General features: G+C 36.7%; 2 protein-coding genes and 1 long non-coding RNA gene across 4 annotated transcripts; all 3 read right to left on the bottom strand.

Moving 5' to 3' along the window:
• Positions 1 to 1321: 1321 nt before the first annotated feature.
• Positions 1322 to 11204, bottom strand: akirin1 (akirin 1). The gene is made up of 5 exons (XM_015034557.1): positions 10804 to 11204; positions 3941 to 4087; positions 2808 to 2936; positions 1973 to 2044; positions 1322 to 1895 (listed from the first exon to the last, which is right to left on the bottom strand). The coding sequence occupies exons 1-5, from the start codon at positions 11006 to 11008 to the stop codon at positions 1885 to 1887; spliced, it is 564 nt and encodes a 187-aa protein (XP_014890043.1). The 5' UTR covers positions 11009 to 11204; the 3' UTR covers positions 1322 to 1884.
• On the bottom strand, positions 8583 to 10724 carry LOC106948719 (uncharacterized). Its single transcript, XR_001425233.1, has 2 exons — positions 10259 to 10724; positions 8583 to 10137 (listed from the first exon to the last, which is right to left on the bottom strand). It is a non-coding gene; the product is annotated as an uncharacterized LOC106948719 (long non-coding RNA).
• A 3068-nt stretch (positions 11205 to 14272) lies between the features above and the next one.
• On the bottom strand, positions 14273 to 16091 carry cnr2 (cannabinoid receptor 2). Of its 2 annotated transcripts, none has more exons than XM_015034555.1 (3): positions 15923 to 16091; positions 15747 to 15830; positions 14273 to 15491 (listed from the first exon to the last, which is right to left on the bottom strand). In XM_015034555.1, the coding sequence occupies exons 2-3, from the start codon at positions 15808 to 15810 to the stop codon at positions 14419 to 14421; spliced, it is 1137 nt and encodes a 378-aa protein (XP_014890041.1). In that variant the 5' UTR covers positions 15811 to 15830; positions 15923 to 16091; the 3' UTR covers positions 14273 to 14418. The 2 variants fall into 2 exon arrangements, with proteins under 2 accessions (XP_014890041.1, XP_014890040.1); XM_015034554.1 differs by having other exon boundaries at positions 15962 to 16090.
• Between the last annotated feature and the right edge of the window lie 5929 nt (positions 16092 to 22020).

The following is a 22020-nucleotide window of genomic DNA, read 5'->3' as shown; positions in this document are numbered from 1 at the left end:
CAAAGAATGTACAAGACAAGGAAAATTCTGTGGAAAATTTCAAGAAAGAGCTAAGTTATAAAACAATATTCCGATTTTCATTGGGCACTCTACAATAATCAAAAATATACATGAGCATCCACCTAAACTGTAAGGTTTTGCACAGACAGCATTAGAGAAGAAGCTGAAGTTTTGTGCCGAGCAAAACTAATAACCTGAATGTGCCATTCACACTCCAATCCACAGTCCTTGCAGCATCCTGATGTGGGAAACTGATCATAGTTAATGGGAAGATGCATGGAGCTACAGGGGGAACATACTATAGACTAAAATACTTGAGGTTCACTTTACAGTAAGGCAACAACTTTAAACATAAAGCTGGAGCAATGATGCAGCAGCAAAACATGGTTCAGAATATTGACCAAGAACAGCAGGACACCAATGCATTCTTCACTTTTTAGGTTTCTAGTAAAGAAAAAAAAAGGAATGAAAACTTGCATTTCCAAATTATCTGTGTTTGTGTTAGTATCGGATAATATGTGCCATTTGTTTTTTGTAACGAATAAGTCAAGGGGCATGAAGAGTTAATTTTGTGGATCTGTTGGCTCTTTGAAAAAGGCAAGTTGGAGCTTAGATTTCTGAAGGCTAACAGTACATTAAATAATATTTTCAACAGAACCAATGTAAATAATTACAGTCCTAAAATAATGCAAAAGGAAATGTTTATTTTGACAAAACAGAAGGCAGAGTTCCTGGTATTCTTCAAAACTAGAATGTCATCAGCATCAGTCACCAGAGACTTGTTTACTTTCCTGGCTGATTTGCAAGAAACCTTTGGTCACATGGTTGAGTCAGTGGTCACTGCTGTTTTGAACCCCATAAAATCCACATAATTACCACATTTGGAACCTAGGAATATTTATTAAAACAATGTGTTCCATCTCTGCAATTTGTAGTAAGTAGTAGTAATTTGGAGAAATTTCTAGCAGATACATTTTAGAGTCCATCTAATGGTCGTTGCTGAGCCACACTAGCATGAAATTAATTTCTACAAGTAGCTGCCATGATTTCAAGGCATTTTCTCCGACCAGCCCAGAGTTTTACCTCTGGTAAAACAGCTGAAATGGGACTCTGGTGGCTTTTCAATGTTTTAATTTGTCCATTTTGCTTCTTTACTGAAACAAACCATATGCCTTCAAACTCTTGGATCATAAAACTATTGTTTTAGCCCTGCATTCATCTGCAACTGAGTATTTTAGAGCAAACAAAATTAGGTAATGGTATAAGAGCTTGAAAAAGAAAAACTGTACAATTTACCAAAATGAACAATCCAGTACAACAATTTTTTAATCACAGAACTTTTATTGTTTTTCTTTAAAAGGGAGAAAAATCCACATTCTCAGGAAGAGTTGTGAGGAAGGAGGTGAGGCGGGTAGAGCAGGGGAGAAAAGTGGAACATGGTGAGAAGCAGGAGCCATTAAATATAGCTGCTGGGAGGTTATACAGCATAATCACACAAGCCAATAAGCTTTTCTACAGCGCCAGCTAAAATTTTTTTATTAACATCTGCTTTTTTTTCCCCCAGGATGTCTGGTAAAGGATGTTAATAGCAAAAAGCAGAGAAAAAAAAGGGAAGGAAAAAAAAAAAAAAAAAAAAAAAAAAAAAAAAAAAAAAAAAAAAAGCAGGCTTCATACAGAGTTCTAATTATTTGGCCAGCAGCAATAGTTTTAAAGTAAGAAACTAATTTTTGGATTAAAAACTGGATAAACCATGGCACCCAAACTGAGCGTGGAAAGGGAAAGAGCAGGGAAAGGTTAGGGAAATAAAATTTAAAATCAACAAGAAGGAGGCAGAAGAAGAGCAGCCGTCATGTGAGAGGAAGCCAGGATCACATTGATGTGAGCTCAGGAGACATCTGAAACAGATAAAAATAAGATCACATGAGTTCACCAGCTTCAGGAAGAACCACGCAACACAGAAACTGGTACTTACAACTTGCAGGCCGGGCTCCATATCTTCGCATGATCTGGTCTTGCGTGAATTTCACAAAAGATTCATATTGTTCTGAAATTACAGATGATGGATGTTTTAAGAGATGTAAAGCTCATTTGCAAGTATTTTGTAACCAGCAGCTTGTTTAAATCTTTCCCTTAATCTCTTTTAAAAAAAAAAAAACCCAGCCAAACCTCTAACTGCTGTTTTCCACCATTATGCAGTTTGGGTGACCCGTTTATTCAGATTATACCAGACAAAAATCAGCATTTATAAAGTCATGGACATCAATGAGATTTAAACAACAGCTGCAAGAAATGATAATAGAGTCCAGTAAAAGTATTCATATCAACTAAAGTTTTTTTAATTTTACTACGTTACTGCCACAAATCTCAAGGTATTTTATACATCAACCTCAAGTAAAACAAGATAATTGTATGTGTTGATTTTCCACAGATGGAAATAAGAAAATGGTGTGGAAAAATCCATCAACCTTCATAAAAAAAGACTGAAACTATTTCATTGTGGGTCAGGCTGGATGTTACTGCATATCCTCCCATCTGAGCTGTAAATGTCTCATTTTGGTCCTGCAAGTTTGCGGCTGGGCCAAAAATCTTCCCCATTGTCAGATGATTGACTGAACAGTGCTTCATGAGATGCTTGACGCTTAAGGTGTGATCTGAACCTTTGAAACTGTCATGCTGAATTTAGAAAATTAAATTACAGATGGATTACCAACAAATGCAAACCACACTTTTCAGATTGTTTTTTTCCCCCTCCATACTTTGGAATGAAACTAAAACTAACTTCAGAAAGCGCTGACATTTATCTTCACCTGCGAGTTTTGTGTTAAGGATCTGTTCGTACTCCTCCCTGATCTTCTCCTCGTGGTCTTTGAGCAGGCGCTCACACAGGTAGCTGACCTGCCTCAGTGTGAACGAGGGCTGGTCCTTTCTTGAGGCACCTGAGAAAGACAACAGAAAAAAAAAAGAGTTTATTGCTTTTCTTTCTGTTCAACACAAAACATGCAGCCCTGGTGCTGGCACTGTCTCAGCACCTCGAGCGTCTCGGTCACTCTGAAACTGGAGCCAGCGTTAGCATTTTTGATTTATCACTTTATGGTCTTTGAGGTCTGCTGTGAGCCAGGTAGAATGAAATGTGAGTAAATCACAGTCAGCTCAGAGCCAGAATGAGGCTGGGGTAAAAACAGCTCTGTCATGGTGAAATATAAGTCCGCTCTGCACAGGGGCCTGGACACCAGAGGATTACATTACATCACACACACAATAACTGACCTTTATGTTCTTAACTGTTTGATTTTCAGGGAATTTGGAACAAAAAAAAAGACATTTCTTCCTCCCACGCTGCTAAAATAAAGTATTTACAACATTTTGTCGCTGGTGGTACATTTTCTCTGAGCCTGTAACTCAACATAACCACCACCTCCAAGGTCAAGCTTGCAAATGCCTCAAAATTTAGAAGATACGTTTTTAAGATCCCAAAGGCTGTTCAGGAGCAAAATATCCAATCAGCATGAACACCTCATCACCTTTTATAAAGATCTTGATTATAAGCAGAAACATTATTGAAGACTCTGTATTATCATTGCTTTATTTCACAAGCAGATTTTATTCTTCTTCATATCCAAGACAGGCCTGCAAGTAATTTGTCACATTCATTTAGTACACACTTGTATTATCCACTTTTCCTACTGACCAAGTTATTCATAATGAGCGTTCTCTTGTCCACATGTTGTTCCATGAAACGTTTCAATTAGGAGCTGCTACATCATGTTTGCAACAATACTACCATTAAGTTCTTCATCACCACATAGAGTTACAGTTATACTCCTCTCCTCCTCCACCATTTTTTTTTACTAATACAATTCCTTCACTACTAAAAAAAAAAAATTGCACTTTAGGCATTATACAACTTATAATTTAAAAGCGTTTTAGGTATGTGTCCTACCAGGTGGGGAGCTGGGAGCGGTGAGGGAGGTACTGGGGCTGGGAGCGTCACTGGAGCTGCAGGCCTCGGTCTGGTTGAAGGCCCCCTCCAGCTGCCGTCGCCTCTGGATCCGGCTGTACTCCTGGCGAAGGTTCTGGAAGATTTGCTCTGGAGAAAGTCGACAGGAACAAAGTCAAAAAAAAAATAAATAAATAAAAAAAATGGCCAAAACAAAAATGAATAACTATGACACCTAAAGCAATATGAACTTTGACAGCAAAGAAAATGCCTCCTTGGAAAGAAACATTTTTTGAGCATCAACTAGAAACATCCTAAACAGTCAGAGGTGAGAAATGGGATTTAAGGGGCCTAATTTTGATTAAATGATATTAAAAAAAAAAATAATAATAATAATAATAAAAATCATCTTTGAGGTTTTAATCTGCCAGAAAGCTTCCAGGAATTAAATCATTAGCGTGGTCTTTGGTGCCAGTTCTTTTAGCTCAACAAAAAGCATGTTTATACAATGCTGGAGGTCTTCCAGTGTAAACAAAACTATTACAGGAAAGCTCAATCAGTCGACCTACAACAGTAACCACTTCCTGCGTTCTCTCAAAAGAAACAAAACATTCACTGACAGGAAACAGCGTTCTAGATTAAATACTGACAGCTTGACAGAACAGCTGTAACCAACACAAACAGCTGGCATAAAACACTATGATCTTGTGACTGTCATTTTCACTTCTGTTTTCTTAAAGATGTTAAAGTTTTTTTTTTTTTTAAAGATGTCATTTCACAAAGTCTAAGCTGCCTCACAATTTCCTTTTTAGTTGGGTAGAAATGTAAAACCGTTCGTCTTCTTTGAAATATTTACATACAATTGTTTCAAAGCTGTGAAGTGGATCATATCAATTTGAAAACCCTAATGTGTAACTTTATTTAAGAAGTGACTACAAAAATTCAAAAAGTGAAAAAAAAAAAAAAGAATGCCACATTATCCATCTGTGACAAAAGCCATTAACCTGATTCAAAGTTTAAACGCTGAATCAGCGTTTAAACTGACGCAGCGACGTGTTTTTTACGTCGCTGCGTAAAAAAACATGCAGCGACAGTTTCTGCTCAAAACTGCTGGAAAAACAACTTAAAAAAAAACAAAAAAACATGGCCTCAAACTCAGTCGATAACCCAAATATAGGAGAGGAACTTTATCTTTCTTGGTGAACTTTGTGTACGTGGTACACTTCTATCTGGGGGACCGTGCCTCATTTATCTTGGGTGGAGAGAGAGAGAGAGAGAGCGAGAGAGAGACAGTCTTCATGTCATCACTGCAACCTGCTCATAAGCTGAAAAGGAGCTCAAAGTTTTTCTCCAATGAAACCTGTAACTTGGATTTGTCAGGAATGATTATCGGGTTTTTAAATGGATCTCACAGCATTACCAATGGCTGCATGACGTCAACACACACTCCGACCAATCTGAGAACCACAAAGCAATGGCTGTTTGCCTTATATTGTCCAGTTGAGGTATCAGGCATCAGTAAGGCAATGTCAGCCAAAAGACACGTTTCATCTGTGGTGCACTACAAATAGTTCCGCATGATTTAGTGATGGCGAAACAGTTTATAAATATTGCAATGACGAGGTCAGCTGCAATATATATGCCCAGTTTCTGCTTTCTCATCTGTGCTTCTATCACTCTATGACCTTTAGCATTTTGGGCAACATCATATGTGTCCAGTGTGAACATCTGCTGCTGTGAGACTCTGTCCAACAGGCTAAGTATCAGATCAGCATTAAAAATGCAAGCTGAAAACACTTTGAATACATTAGCCAACAAATGCTGTACTCCACACAATTGTTCGCAGCATGAATATTGTCTATAACAAGTCTGCTCGGTTTTCTAAGTCATTAGGACGTGTACGAATAGAGCACACCCAAAAAAGCTGCGCATTTCCTATAAAAGCATTAAAAAAAAAAAAAAAAAAAAAAACACCCTGCTGCAGGGTTTTGTTTTAGCAAGCATTTACATTTAGTCACAACCGTCCTATTATATGAAAAAAAAAAAATAACTTGATGGGATTTTATGACGAGCTTTAACTGACCTCAACCTTAAACACTGCATCTAGACAGCTTGAAAACAGACACTAAAATAATTACAAGCTTTGATTTCAACTAAAATCTCTCGGTATGACTCTGCATTAAGTGCACACAAACCTTCTTTAGAGATACTCCTGCCATGTCCAGAATCAGTCTTAAAATCAGCACAGCCAATTGCAGTCGAGGCATTTCTGACATATTGAGGGTATGGAAACCATGTTCAGTAAACTCCAGTTGGTTGACGCTAAAAACAATCACAATGAAGCCTGGTGCTAAAAACAAAACCCAATAAGTTGATATATTACGGCCGATTTGACCAATAAGTATAAAGAATAACCTGGAGGATTCTGGAACATAACTGCAATTTGTAGCAACACGCAGGACTGTGATTTCACTGATTATAGGTAGAATTCACTTCTTAAATTTAGTTAGCAGTAATATTTTAGAAGGAATGCAGTTCAAAACGATTGACCGAAAATAATTTATATTTCTATACAAGAAGGGGACAAAAACATTACAGGAAATAAATTATGAAATACCAGCTTCTATTATCATGTGAACTGTGCAATACAAATTTTATTTATGAAAGCCCTGTGTTAAAAAACAAAAAGAACAAACTGAGCTGTTATTAAGAACAGACAACCTAAAGAAATCAAATGCTAAATATAGAGAGAAATAAACCCAATTATTAAGACAAACACTACAGTATCCATTCATATACTGTCAAGTTGTAAGAGCATAGCCATTGAACAGGTCCAGTTTATCCCAGCAGTCCTGCTGCATTCATTAAAAGTAGAAGGAAATTGTGTACATAATGTAATGAAAAATGGCAGACACTTTATACCGACAACTGCTGGGTTCATCTGTGAGGGAAATAAAACGCCTCTTCAACTGTGCATCATGTTGCATCCAATCCTGCCAACTTCGCTGCTCGGCAGCAGGCACCGCTTGGCAAAAACGGCAGCGACACAACCAGGTGAAGCCATCAGAGGCTTCTGGGAGTCAGAGACACACAGCAGAAAAAGCCTCAGCTAAAGAGCTTAGCTGACCAGAGCAGAGCTTTAATGGATGGACAGTTAGCCAGAGAAAACAAAGCTGGCTCACTTTACTTGCGAGTGTCGATAGGAGGTTTCAGATGTTCCAAATACCTTAAAGCAGGGCTGGATAATGTGGCTGACAAACTTACCATGATATAAGCGTCTCATATCAGTCAATATCAACGACTGTCGAAACCTGAGACTTCTAAACTTCTACTGCACAAGTTGCTCCACAGGTTGTTGCTAGACAACCAAAGAGTGAGTAAGTTGATGCCAACCGGTTGAGCTAAATCCTGTCCTCTGCCCACATGCCCCAGAATGATGCACGGTTCTGGATCAGAGTTCAGTGAATATTCTATCAGATGTAATATCTTTTGATACTGACCAAGTGTGTATTGCAATATATTACGATTTATTGTCCAGCTCTACTTAAAGTAAGTTGCGATATGTTCCAAGTCAGCTGTAATTACACCAGATCAGTCAGGAGGAATAATGCCATCAGTTTCAAAACAGCACAAACGGCTAACGCTCCAACTTGTTCTTCAAAGAACAGGAATCATTTTCCCAGAAGTTTATCTCCTGCTGGTGTCCAACTCTGATTACACATCCAACAGTTACCACTAGTAGCTTGTTAAATATTTGATACAATATATACATTTAAGTGAATGTGTCAACATATAGATAAATCTACTCCAATTGCAAGTTTCAAGATCCTGCATTAGGCCTCCAGGTAAAGTGTCCTCTCAACAAGTAAACGTAACTGGAAAGCTTCAGTGCGCAGAGCAGGGTGGGGGGAGGACAGCTGACCTTTACCAAATGCAAAACTCTCACTTAGCAAATCACATCAGAAAGATAGTTTTACAGCAGCACTCGCATTCTGCAAGGCACTTAACTGAAGCACAAACCAGTTGTCTGGAGACATCATTTGAATTTGAAACAGATTCCAAGGCGATATAGATCTATATGTGCAAAATTTGACTAAAAGTATAAGTGATCTGGATTTTTTTTTTTTTTTTAAACAAAAGTATAAACCGTTGGAGCAGCAAATGGTAGAAGGAAATATGAGCAGTGTTAGAATACGTAGAAGTGTCCTGGATTACATCATCTGAAACCAAAGAGTTTAACTTTCTATAAACTAAACAGTCCTTTCTCTTCAGGTTTCTGCTTAGGGATGCTGAACATTTCACATGGCTTGCAGGTGAATCAATGTCTTCAACATGTAATGTTATATCGAAAACAATGACAAAACAGAGCTAAAAAGAGTACAAGATGAATTGTAACTGAGTGATGGTGATTTCTTCACCATCACTCAAAACAACTGGTTCTGATAATTTCACCACTTCATAATCTTGGTTGTTTTACATTAACCTTTTTGTTGGAAAATGGTCAAGTCTGTCACAGTACACTTGGTACTGACCATGCACACACCCCAGTGGGACCTTTGGTACCCATTCTGACAACAAGAGATATTTAAATCATAGTCTAAAGAAACAAAACATAGCTTAAGATTTTAAAATCTACAAGCATGTGGAAACTTCGAGGCATTTTATTACTAAAATGATTTATGTCCCAAACACAGATATCAGAACTTAAATAAATGCAAATGAAATGTAAAAATGTTCAGGAATTAGTTAAAATACACATGATAATTTACCTGCATATTAAAAAACCCTGCAATAAAATAAATAATGGTCTTAGTTTTGCAGCGACAAGATAATGATCCATAAGGACAACATTGGCAAAAGGACAAACCGCTCCACATCCCCTCACTGCTAAAAACCAAAATTGAACCCAGCAAATGTCAAATGAAGAATTTGGAAATATATCAAACAGAGACTTGCCCTTTATTTTATGTCATGAAAAGAGCATCAACTTTCAATTACACAAGACAAAGAAGCATCTCATTGCTATTCAATTGCAAGAGAAGAATTCCAAGGACACCCAGCAATATCTTATTGGAATTCAAAAAGCACAAGCATGAGGCCTGGCTGCTGTCAAAAATGCACTGGATTACAGTGGAGATCTCCAGCTAACTATCTGGTGTCCACTTGTGCACCATGAACCCATCCAACACTAACACAATGTAGTTGCCAGTGGGAGAAAACAGGCAATAATGAACAATGCATTCCAGCTCTGTGGAAAGAAAAACGGCTGTGGTCCATAATAGTAACCCCCCACTTAAATACAAGACAATTGTGGTAGTGGAGCCAAGGAACATTAGTCAGGCAGCACCTAATTAGCAAGCTGCAATGATGTGCTGTAATGCCATTTATCTTTTTTGTGTTCTATCAGATAAGATTATTAGATGTTAAAGTTGATGTGTTACCATCTGGTAATGTGCCATTTGTGTTCAGATCAGTTGACTTGTGATTTGCGCAGTCTCCTTAAAACAGATTTTTATTGCAGTTTTGAGAATTTCTCCAAGTATGCATACCAACAATCAATAGATTTGATAAATAAGCAATAGGGATAAGCAGAAGTAACACAATAACGTACCATAAACACTAAAGCAAAAAGAAAAAACACTAAAGCAAAAAGAAAAAAGAAAAAAAATTAGATTCAAAGCGCTTTTTTTAATCATATGCCCAGTAAGTAAATATGTTTCCCCAAGACTATGAAATTCTCATTTACTGGGCACACTGGATACCAAAAGTATTTAAAAAAAATACTGTTGATATTAAACAGATAAGATAAAACAAACCATGCAAAAACACACACATACAAAAAAACAAAAATGCACAGAACATTTATCAAAGGTCATCTGAGGAGGTTTTCATGGCAAAACATTTTTTTGTATTGCAATAATGTGGGGTTTTGGGACAAAACTTTTAAAAAGGTTTTACAATTCAGAATACAATTTAAAAGTTATTTTTAATTGGTCACATTTTTTGGAAGTTACAATTATTTAACAAATGTTAAGTTTATATGAACAACAAGAAAATAACTTTATTCAATAACATATTCAGGCAAGTTCAATACAACTTGATATTTCCACCTCCTTAAGGGGCTGGTTGTGGATAAGGGTAAAACGTCGTTTTGCTTTCAGTTCATTAAAGGTTTCTGGTGCTGATTTATTTAACAGCATCTGTAAAGAAGACAAAGGATTAATGTCTGGCAGTTACTTTTTTGAAATGGATAATTGCTGAAAATATATATCTTTAAATAAATAAGTAAAAACGCCTACGAGAACTTCCTAACATACCTACAGTATTGACATGGCTGCTCATGTGATGCCATTTGCCCGTTTCGTGCCTCAACAGATTAGATGTTTGGGTGTTGAAGCATAGGCAGGCCCCTTTAAATAAAGTCTGTCAGATTGTAAAGAAAGTTTAACATTTAATTCAATTGGCTATTCTCATAGACAAGGGTTGAGCAAACATAATAAGAGTCGTGTCTATTCAACGCTCACATGACAAGAGAAGGGTTTTGAACGCAGCAATAGCCATTATTTACCTGAACATTAGCCAGGACAAGCTAACACAGGCGGGTATTAGAAGCTGGCAAGACGCCACTAACCAATAACTATGAACTCATTTTTACTTTTGTTCTTAATTTGGTGTATTTAACCATCAAAACAACCATATGCGAGCTTGACTTAGCAACGACATTCCCCTTCATCACCTTAGCCGAGTCCGGCTAACGTTTAGCCTCCAACCCCCATTCTGATTCTTCCACTCCACCCAAACCCCCTCCCCCCACGACACTCACCCTGAAACACACAAAATACGTAAAATTATTTTAAAATCTATACCTGGAGTTAGCCTGTGTTCGCCTCCGATGGGCTGAGGAGACATCGAGTGGCCCGGACTATCTACCGGGGTACGGAGGTTGCATCTTTGCGGGGACGGAGTGCTCGGAGTCCCCGGTAGTGGGTTGCACCTTCTCCGCTTGGGAGACTGGGGACTGAGGAGGGCCTCAAACTCCATCGACCGCTTTAACGTCGCACCACAAGCCATGTTTGCTAAAACAAACCAGGAGAGTAGCAGTAGATAGGAAAAAAAAAAAAAAAACACCCGCCGAGAAGGGGTTTGACGCTGGCTTTTAAACGTTTCCTCGAATTTCTGGTTCGGCTTTCTTTCTCTTCACAACAACGGATTTTCTGCTCTGAGTAGTAACAGCCGACACTGCCTTCTGAATTTTTAAACCGTCACAATGGCGGATCATACCACTGTACGAAAAGAGGGGTCATGGTGTTATTTTTGACATTATATTTAATGTTATTAACAATTCTTACTCATAATTAAATTTGTAAACATGCTTTTAACATTATCTGCAAACATCCCCTTTAATAAAATCGTACTGTTGTGCCCTTTATTTGTTTTTTTTATTTTTCAACTTCCGGTCATGAATACCCCGGTGTTGGTGATTCCTTCCAGTTGAACTTACATCCAGGGTTCATGAGGCGTCTGGTGGAGGTGATGAAGTAGAAGAAAAAAATAATAAAACAGTAGCAAATATCTATGTATTAACTTGCAATTAAAGGATCCTTGAGGTACAAAATTGGGAGTTGTGGGCAAATATAACGGATTATACCATAGTATAATTCCCACAATTGAGTTTTGTGGGAATTGGAATGGAAACGTTAAATGTATTGTAAGAGTCGTTCTTAGATTATTTAATATGGAGTTAGTAGAAGAATGATGACAAAATACATACATATTAAACAAATGAGAATAATTACAATTTTAACCACTCTGCAAACATTACAATGTTTACAGAACATTATAACATTATAATGTTTCCAACATTCCAATTTAAAAATAAATATTAAGTAGGCTTTGATAAATAAGCCAGATTGAGATGGTACAGAGGAGAGACACTGAATACATCGGTAGAAGGATGCTGAGGATGGACCTGCCAGGAAAGAGACCTAGAAGAAGACCAAAGAGAAGATTTAAGGATGAAGTGAAAGAGGACATGAAGGTAGTTGGTGTGAGAGAAGAAGATGCGGAAGAAAGGGTTACATGACGGATAACTCGCTGTGGCGATCCCTGAAGGGAAAAAGGCGAAAGGAAAAGAAGAAGAAGGCTTTGATAAATAAGTACAGTTTTGTCATACTATATTAGTGAAAGCAAGTCAATGTGCAGGTCTACATACATTTACAAAATCAGCTGGGTGCTCTGTAGATGTTGAGTGGGTTTCATAGGTCACACATGGGTCCCATTTTTGACAGTAATTCTTCTTTATCAGGCTGTTAACTTGATACCATTAAGAAATCTGCAGACAGGTTCCTGTGAGGTGCATGTGCTCATGTTCCTTTATTTTTTGTACACATTAAGACAATAAATGATTCTTGATTGTTGGGGGGGGGGGGTTTCAGCCCATTTTTCACCAGTTCACTATTATCATGATGGGTGCAGGGTCTTGATGATGTGTGTTGTCAATTCCAAAGATCTGCAACACTTACAGAAACTGGGACATGATGTTTTTGGAGCATGCAAAATGCAAGAAAACACTTTTTTTTTGTAATGCCACTTATGTTTAGACCTCTTGAGGACATGTAAGTTTTTAATTGTGTTTGTTTAGGGGCTAAGCATTCTTTGTAGCATTTGTTGGTCTACTAAATTGGGCTTTCCAAGGCAGATAAGTTTGCTATTATTTACTCCAACTTAAACAACAGCAAAAAAAAAAACAAACAAAAAAAAAAAAGACATTTCACAGGTGGAATGAGCAGGATCTGAAAGATCCAAAATAAGACATGAAATCTCTAAAGTCTAAAACATATTAGGCCCAAAAAAATGCAAAAGACACTCCTAAATCAACACAAAAATCCCCCAAATGATTCATGCGATTTGTAATTTTTGTAACTGTCATTAAGAATACAAAAACTGAAAAATATTTACATTTGTAACTTTTTCAAAACATAACTAGAAAAAAACCTAGAAATGTGCGTGTGCCCCACTACTTATAACTGTAAAGTTACTATACAGAAGGATCAAGAGGTGAAACAGCATTTAGCTTAAATTAGTCAAACCAATGGTTAAGTGTATACTAACACACAAGTCTTTTTCTTTACTTTTATTGAAGTATTTACAACATTTTTACTGGAATCGTTTTAGTTCCATGGGACCATGTAAAGACAAACCATACAATAAATAAGAAACTTATTTAATAAAAGAAAACGCTAATTATGTCTATCTTGAAATAGAATAAAAGTCCATGTAATATTAATGTAATATTATAACATTACTGGTATTACAAATTGCTTAAATACAAGTTACACAAAATTTAATAAGTTCACAGTCTTTCATTAGAAAAGACAAAAATGCAAGACTTCAATTGGAATTGTCATTCTTGATTGATAATACACTTATCATGATGATTACAGCAGTGTTTTAAAATACTTTTTCGTCAGCACCACAAATCCCTTAACCTTTGAATCCTTCTGTTTATTTTCTAACTGAACTGATTTTATCGAGTGTTCTCTTGCCTCTCACCATTTTTTTTAGGATTTCCTTGTACTTAGTTCTATCTGTGTATTGAATCAGTCCATTTAGCTCTAATCAGCTTTCCTGTCCCTACTGAAAAAATACGACCCCACAGCATGATACTGCTACTGCCATGTTTCACTGCGTTTCTAAATGTTAGTTTTCTTTCATGCATGTTTTGCATGAAGTAAATTTTTTTTTTGTTTCATCTGACCAGATGAAATTCTTTTATACGTTTGCAGTATCCCAACAATATTGGCTTCAACAATCTTGCCAAGCATTAGTAAAAATGCTGGAGTTATTTTACTAGCTCCATCTAACATCTTCTCGCCAAAGGCCTGGAAATGAGCAGTTCATTTTATTCAGGTGGGTTGAAGTAGCAATGCTGCAGAATGGTGGCTCTCGAGAACTGGATTTTAGCACCTCTGATTTAAACCATTTCATGGGGTTTGGGTGTTACTGGTCTCCATCTTGTTGGAAACAGAAACCTCTACAGCAGTCTATAACAACACACATATTTTCTTCCATCATTGCTCTGTGTTTAGCATTACAGTATACATCGTCGTCCAGTTTCCCTCTTCTGATGAATACAGGTGTTTGAGCTTTTGCATTTGTGTTCTGTTTTGGTCATATTATATTGGTTTTCTTCTCAGTGCCAGCTTTAAATGTTTGCTTATGACTTTATTAATTATGCATTGCATCTAGGTTATTGTTCCAATGAAAATTAAACAATGAATAATAAAATGTCACGATCAGTCATTTTGTCTTTTATAAGAAAAAAAGTACAATAAAAATGTAAGTTTGTATTTTTCTTTTTTTTTAAATCAAAGTTTGTAAATCAGTACATTTTGTTGATGGTTTTACAGTCTTTCACCAGCACCCTTCAAGTCTTCGTCCATCTGAGTTGCTAATTTATTACAATGTTCCACTATATTTACTTAACTCGACTTACTGTTCACTATTTCACAGACTGAGTTGAGTTGAGGGGTTCTCGCTGCCAGAGTGTCATCAGACACTGTAGCACAGTTGTCTTCTGCAGATTGCCCTGTGGGATTTAAGTCATTTGTAGAGTTCTTAGACCTCCCGAAACCACATGACATTGGTAGACACTGCAGCAGAGCAATTCTTAGCTCTCTGCACCGCAGGGCATAAAGCAGTGGGTTGACTGCAGAATTCAGTAGGCAAAGGGTGCTGCAAAAGGCAAAAGCTCTCTGCTGGTTACGAGTCAAGTATATAGAGACATCAACCAGCATGAAGGTGAGTACAGGGAGCCAACTCCCCACCAGTATGAGGAGAATCAAACCAAAAGTACGAGCAAGCCGAATATCCATTCTCATGCGGGCCTGGCGGGCACCTGATGCCCCCTGGAGGCTGGTCATGGAAGATTCATGACGGTGGGCCTTCCACAGGATCAGGGCGTAGGCCACCAAAATTAATGTGAGAAGTATTAGGATAAAGGTAGTCCAGCATGCCAAGTAGGCTTGACTGATGAAGGGGAACAAGCATGAGCACGGAGGGTTGAGCACTGTGGGGCACCTCCAGCCCATGAGCGGCAAGGAGGAGATGAAGATGGTGATGCTCCAGAGAATCAGGAGACTCAGCGTGGCCCTTCGGCGGGTTAGCAGAACCCTGTAGCTGGATGCCTGGTGGATGCAGAGGTATCGGTCCAGCGCAGTTAGCAGCAAGCTCCCAACTGAAGAACTGAAGGCCATGGTAACCCCTCCTAACTTGAAGAGATATCCAGTTGGACCATCACAGCGGCGGAAGAGATGAAAGTCCAGGAAACTTGTGGTGAAGAAGCAGCTAGCGAAGACATCTGCCAGGGCGAGGCTGCCAATGAACAGATAAGAGGGCTTCCGTCTCAGCATTGCCGAGGTGGCAATAACTCCGAGGATAAGGACGTTCTCCATCAGTGTTATCGGACCACCCAGGAAACAAATGGTGCCAATGGCTTTCTTCTCCAGGTCTGTCAGAACCATGTAGATTTGCAGACGGTCACAAAAGTCATTGGCTGGAAGAAAAACATTAAGGAGAAAGATTTACATTAGGGATGCACAGCCTCTTTCAACTGTGTAAGGATGTCATATTAACATGGACATAAATCTCAGAGAAACGTTTCTGATGCATTTTAGCGCCAACATTGTGTCACTTGATTGATCATTTCTTGCTTTTCTCTTTCCTCTGTTGTTATTTTTTGCTTGAGCTATGATAAAAATATGGGACTAATTTATTATTTAATACTTTAAATGAACTCAAAGGACCATACCTATTTGTGATGAGGCGTTGGGATTCGAAGAATGTGAACAAGTTCTTTCCTTCATTTCCCCCATTTCAGATCTAACCTTCCGATCTGCAGCATATTCAGGTAGAAACATATCAAAGTGTAAGTTATTTAAATCTGGAAGTCGTAGCATTTTTATACCAAAAGGAAAGAGGTATTACCAGAAGATTTAACATCAATCTTTGATAACAGAAAATTACCTTGAGAGTTTTACAACCAGTTGATGATACTAGCAATTTCCTGTGGAAAAATAAATAAAAAAGAGAATGTACTTGCTTTTTACTTCACGTTCAATATTTATTCTGGAGCTTAAAAGAAGCATTAACATTTGAGAGTGAAGACAAAGACTCATTTAGAGGAGATGGCAAACAGACTGTGATCGTTACAGTGTCAGCTGATGACAATATTGCAGAGATAGTTGCCCAGGTTGTAGATTAAAGGGAGTTATAAAGCACTTTATGCTAAAGCTTCTTCTCGTTTGTTCTGTATAAATATTTTATTCCATAAGTTTCATCCCGATTCTTCCATGCTCTAATACCATCACAGGGAACACAATATAACTTTTATCATTGTCTTTATTTATGCTAGAGTTATTATTACCGTCAAAAGGGGGTGAATTTTAATTGCTCTTTAGAATACAAAAAAGAATCACAATTTTATTGCATTTTCTTATTTTTATAACTGTGAAAAATGTTTGGATTTTATAAATATCAACCTTTAAAATTACTATGATAAAAAAATGGAAGCTTAGGTTGCATTTCTTGTATAATTTCATATCTATTACTTATAAACAAAATTATTTCCAGAACACTGTGTAAACTAACTGAAAACCTTTTTCACTCCTTTCCATTTTCTGGTATTTAATTAAACTAAAGAACACACGCACATACCTTTGTTTACCTTTGCTGTGACACATCACATGCATACAAGCACACACACAAACAGACATACATAAAGTTGACACTACAATGGTGTTGTATCATCAACATGTAAGTAGGGCATTTAAGTAGCACACAAAATTGGTTTTCTTATTTCAGGGCACATATTGAAACAAAAACCAACAACAATGATGGATATATTTCTGAGGTCCATCAATTTATTCTTGGCCCTTGTGGGGAAAGTGATTGTCATGCCTACAAATTAAACCTAATCTTTATAATCTGTGTTTGATACCTGATAGCGCCCTCCTTGACATCTGCAACATAATTTCTACTCTATGTTTAATTGACTTTGTGGTGAATGGTGAGTTTCTGCTTGCTGTTTAGAGAAGAAGTTGTGCAAAACGTATTGCAGTGTTGCACGGTTGGATATTGAAATTTAGATAATTTCATCCTGAAATGGTCACTATTGGACAAACTGAATTCTGAAGTGATTAACCCAGCCTAGACAATGATTTAGTTTTGCTTAATTTACTATTTTAGTATCATATAAATACAAAATGAGTATGGTCATGGCTATAATTTAACCTGTTAGCTGGTAAATGAGAAATGTGTTCTTGTCACGAGTGCTGTGTTTTATCAATCTAAAATCTCCATGTTCAAAACATTATTCAGATTTTGTGGTGTCCTATCTGTCTAGTATGCCTCTGCTGTGCTCCTCCTCTCTTCAAGGCTGCTTGCTCATGGCACAGAAATTGTGGTTACTTGGTGTTCTGACTAAATTCCAAGAAAACGTCGATTTAATCTTTTGGTTTTGCTTAGTCTTCAACAAATACATTTGTAGGCATAGTGGAGTTTTAGCATTTGTAGATTTTTGCATTTCAAACTAGTCTGTTACCGTTAGATTTTTTATTTTTTTATTTTACGGTTCAGTGATTTGACCGTTTTTGCCAAAATATTCCATTACTGTTTAATGTAATGTCAGCTGCCATTACTGTTTAAACTTTACCTTTAATAACATAAAGTTACCTAATTTTTAAAGTGCAATCAATAATACTTTTATAACAAATTTATATCAGTAATGATTTCTTGATTAATGTCAAGTTGTCATAACAAAGACATTTTGAATAATGTCAACTTTGTATTAAAAGTGTCATAATTTACCGAATGACGCTTTATGACAACAGTCATAAATATTCATGAAGACTTATTCATGTTCATGACAGGTGTTATGTCATGTTTATGACAGTGTCATGTCAGTCTTATTCAACCCCCTTCAAATAAAGTGTTACCCTGGTTTCTAAGTCAGAAGCTGGTTGCAAAACTGTCGCCAGCAGGTGTCCGTCAGTCATGGTAGATCTGAAATTTGGTTTGATGACCTCAATATGAGAAACTACAGACTGATAGGAGGAACCAAAGAGCCCAGTAAAGGTAAAGGCAAATCTTCTGAAGTCGGGATATAATTAATTTAATTTCACATGATTATCGTGGTAGAATTTGTTAAAACTTATATTTGTCCTATTTGATGTTTGTTGTGACGTATACTCACAAACGAACGAGGTAATTAGTCCAAGTTGGTCGTTTATTGAATGTTCAGAAACTACAGCGAGTGTATTGAGCCACAGCAAAGGTAAACAAAGGTAAAACAACCCGAATAGACGATCAACTCAAAACCACTCCTACCTTTTTACTCTCTCTCTCTTTGTCGTTTAAGCACACCCGTTGCCGTGGCAACCGCCTGCGTCCCGCAAACCAAGCAGATTACATTAAAAACACAACATTCAGTCCATTACGATATCATTTTTCCTGGCTTGATATTTATTTCTCTTTTATTAATAAGCCTCTCCTAAACACAGCTGTGGTTGAGTAGCTAATTTAAACTCTTGCTCTGCTCGTCAGTCGGTCTTTGAGTCGCCCTTTTTTTTTTAATGAAACCGAGGCGCACTGAATTGCGCAACACCTTGTTGAAACAACAATTACTGAGATTATTAATTTTAACACGTTTCGTTGAATTTTTTTTAAATAATTATTCTTTTTTTTCTTTTTTTTAATGAAGCTACAAACGTTTTGGATCTTAGTGAATATTTTTGATCAAGTTTGCCACCTGCCGAGATCGACTCAAAACCTTTCCGCGATCGACCGGCCGATCGCGATCGGCGTATATTGGGCACCCCTGCTCCAAACCATTCCTAAGCCAAACCAATGACAATCTCACCAGTTCACCACTGTTCCTTCCTTTAACTAGTTGTTTATAGATACTGACCAATAAAGATCAGGACAATTCCAGAGGAGCTGGGTTTTGGGAGATGCCCAGTAGTCTAGCCATTCAATTTGCTCTGGCTTCAGGTTTGATGACAATATGTTCATTGTGGCAAAGTAAAGTGACTCTCAAAAGTCCCATTCTTTTCAAAATGCTAGTTTGTCTGTGATTAAGAAAAAAATAAAGATCAGTCACTAAAGCTTTGTAGAAATTTGATGTGACATGTATGTAATTCAAAAGAAAAATACATTTTTATTTAGCAGGCAAAAAAAATGTAAAAAGCTGCAATTACCTGGTTATATTACTGTGAATACTCTTTAACAAAACATTTTTCAAAGCATGATCTGATCCAGATTCAGCATTTAAAGTTTCAAAGGGCTTAATTATACAAAGGGATCAGTCAGGAGAAGAGTATTTAAAATCTCATGTCTTTTGTTTACACGGTGGCATGTAGAGCAGGCAGTTATCAATATTTGGGGAATTATGTGGCAAATTTTCATTAAAAAAAGATCAGATCTTTCTCCAATTTGAATAAAAGGATGTACTGTAAACTGCTCAGAGAGGCAGCCAAGAGGACAAAAGCAACAATGTAAAAATTGCTGAAATGTTCAAGTTGTGTTCTACATAAGAGCTACAAGAAAAAGTTATTTTTATCCATAGAAAGTATTTAGAGTTGGCCTAGATCTTCTAAATCTTTGTCGGGGAAACCACTTTAACTGTTGAAAAGTGGTTTTCACCGAGTTCAGAGATGCTCCTCCTTGTTTATGCATTTAAGTTAACATTGTGCATGGTAAACAAATATGTCTTTTAGCTGGTCTTGCCATCTTTTGGTTTTGTCAAATTAATTTAAGAAATGAAAGTTTCTAATAAACTTATTTGAATGCACACATCATAGCACCTGCTGTTCCGTGGGGCAAAAATATTACATATTGTAATTTTAAGATATGTTTAAATTTCCGTTGCTTTAAATGTTTTTTCTATACTTTCCATATTTCTGGGTTTAAAAATTACTTTTTGAAGCAGAAATTCTGATGCTTGCCCCAGATGTGAACTTACTGGGTTGCCAATCCATCTCATTTATCAAACGTGGGTCACATCTGATGTAATTGTTGGTGACTTCTAGTTTCCAGACTGACTCAGGAAAGTCATTTAATGCAGGATATGTGCTGGGTGACTGTGACACATGGGGCCAGATATGATCTAATATGTAGTTCTGTGGCAACAATTACATCGTGATAGAAAGCAGTTTGAAAGCAGCATTCTAGTCAGTTTGAAACATTGATAGCATGAAAATAAATTAAGCAATTTTTGGATTTCTAAGCAGATGTGTAGCTATTATCCTAGTACTGAGGATTTTTATGTGGATCAAATAAATATTTATTTTTAAGTATCTTCTGTCCTTCTCATCTTTTCAAAACAATTGAAGGATCTTATCTCTAATGAGGTCTGTGCTTTGAAAAGTATTTAGTAAAAATCTTAAGATAGCAAAATAATTACCTGTGATTGGCTGGTGGGTACAGACTAAACATTATAAGCAAAGTTAATTTGATGTCAAGATACCAAGTGATGGTGCACTGCATCGTTCAACCATATATAAGGGAGTTGGTCAAAGGAGTTTTCAGTAAGTTCTTTATTTTTTGATAAAGAAAATACATTTGAACCGATTGGTGATAGTATTTCTTAACATGCAAACTGTTAATGTTACACCACCTATGTTTTCATCAGGAAGAGTCTTGACTAACAGGGATTCATGTAAGAGCCACGCATTCTTGCAAAAGCTGGGTCGGCAGATAAAACATAATTTCTAGAAGAAATCTAATAAAGGTCAATTTTATTTTCTTCATTGTTGAGACAAAAAAAGACACATAATTCCAAAATAACATAGAGAACAATATGAGAAGAATAACACTAGCTCTTTAAAAACTGATTAAAGGAAAAAAAATAAAGATAATTAATTATTAAAGAAGGTACAAAGAGTAGAACTGCTATTGTGATTCATAAAAAAACACAAAAAACATAAAGACGCTTTAGAAAGTCATTCCAACTAGATATCTATGAAATTACCTAGATTCTTAAAAACAGAGAAAGTGTTGGAAGCTTACCTTATTTTTTTTTTCCTGCTTGAAAATGTTAACGTGACTACAAGACTTCACAAACACAGTGGGTGGCAAAGTGAGCGTGTGAGAGTGAAGAAGATAAGGGAGGAGACTGTGGTGACACAAGTAAAAGGAAGGAGGTGTAGCCTGACAAAGACAGAAAGAAAGAGAGAGAGAGAGAGAGGTGAAAGCAGAATATTGTCTTATAAAATATTAAGGCTGCAAAAGGAGTATGCTATTAAACTAAAATTGCTTAATTTACTGTGAATATACTGTATTAATAAAGCTTACTTAAAGGTTACTAAAATCATATTTCTGTAGTGATTATGATACACTTTTGACAGAAGGAGGGTACTTGAGGAAGATTGAAAGATGCAAGCTGCGAAATATAATCAGGAAAGGATACAAAAGCACAATTCTGGATTAAGCATTACCTTAAGACAAAGAGCATTTCGGTTGTGCATGAAGTGTGTTTTCGCACCAACCTGTGGTTGAAAGCCACAAATCACCTAGCATACATTCAGGCAACATTTTTTTCTTTTTATTTCATTTTCATTTTTACATTTAGCAGCTCAGCTTACTTTGTCAGGCTGTTATCTTCTGTCACAGAAACAACGATAGCAAACAATTTAATTGATGTTAGTGATCAGTAATCTGCTTTTTTGTTGATAAGATTCACTCTGTAAAACACTCTCAAAAAAGAAAGCAATGACTGGAGGCATGAAAACAAACATGTATGAACCGGTTTTGATTTAAATTTTGCTTCTTTTTCAACACAGATTTTTTAATCTTGAAGGTCAAATAAATTGTAATACATTACATTACAAAGAGAAGTAAGCGCATTTACATAGGGAAAACGAGGTAGTACTGCTTAAATTTCAACAGGGGGCATTAATGCGCTACCCTTATTGTGATAATGCTGCCTTACAAAAAAAAAAAAAAAAAAAAAAAAAAAAAATTTTTCTTTGTCAACTATTAAAAAAAACCTGTTTTTTCCCACATTTTGGGCTTTTATTTTTTTTTTT

Source organism: Poecilia latipinna, unplaced genomic scaffold (genome assembly GCF_001443285.1).
Source record: "Poecilia latipinna isolate Pla-1442-1.1 unplaced genomic scaffold, P_latipinna-1.0 Scaffold304, whole genome shotgun sequence".
Classification (NCBI taxonomy): domain Eukaryota; kingdom Metazoa; phylum Chordata; class Actinopteri; order Cyprinodontiformes; family Poeciliidae; genus Poecilia; species Poecilia latipinna.
This window is presented reverse-complemented; position numbering and strand designations above follow the sequence as displayed.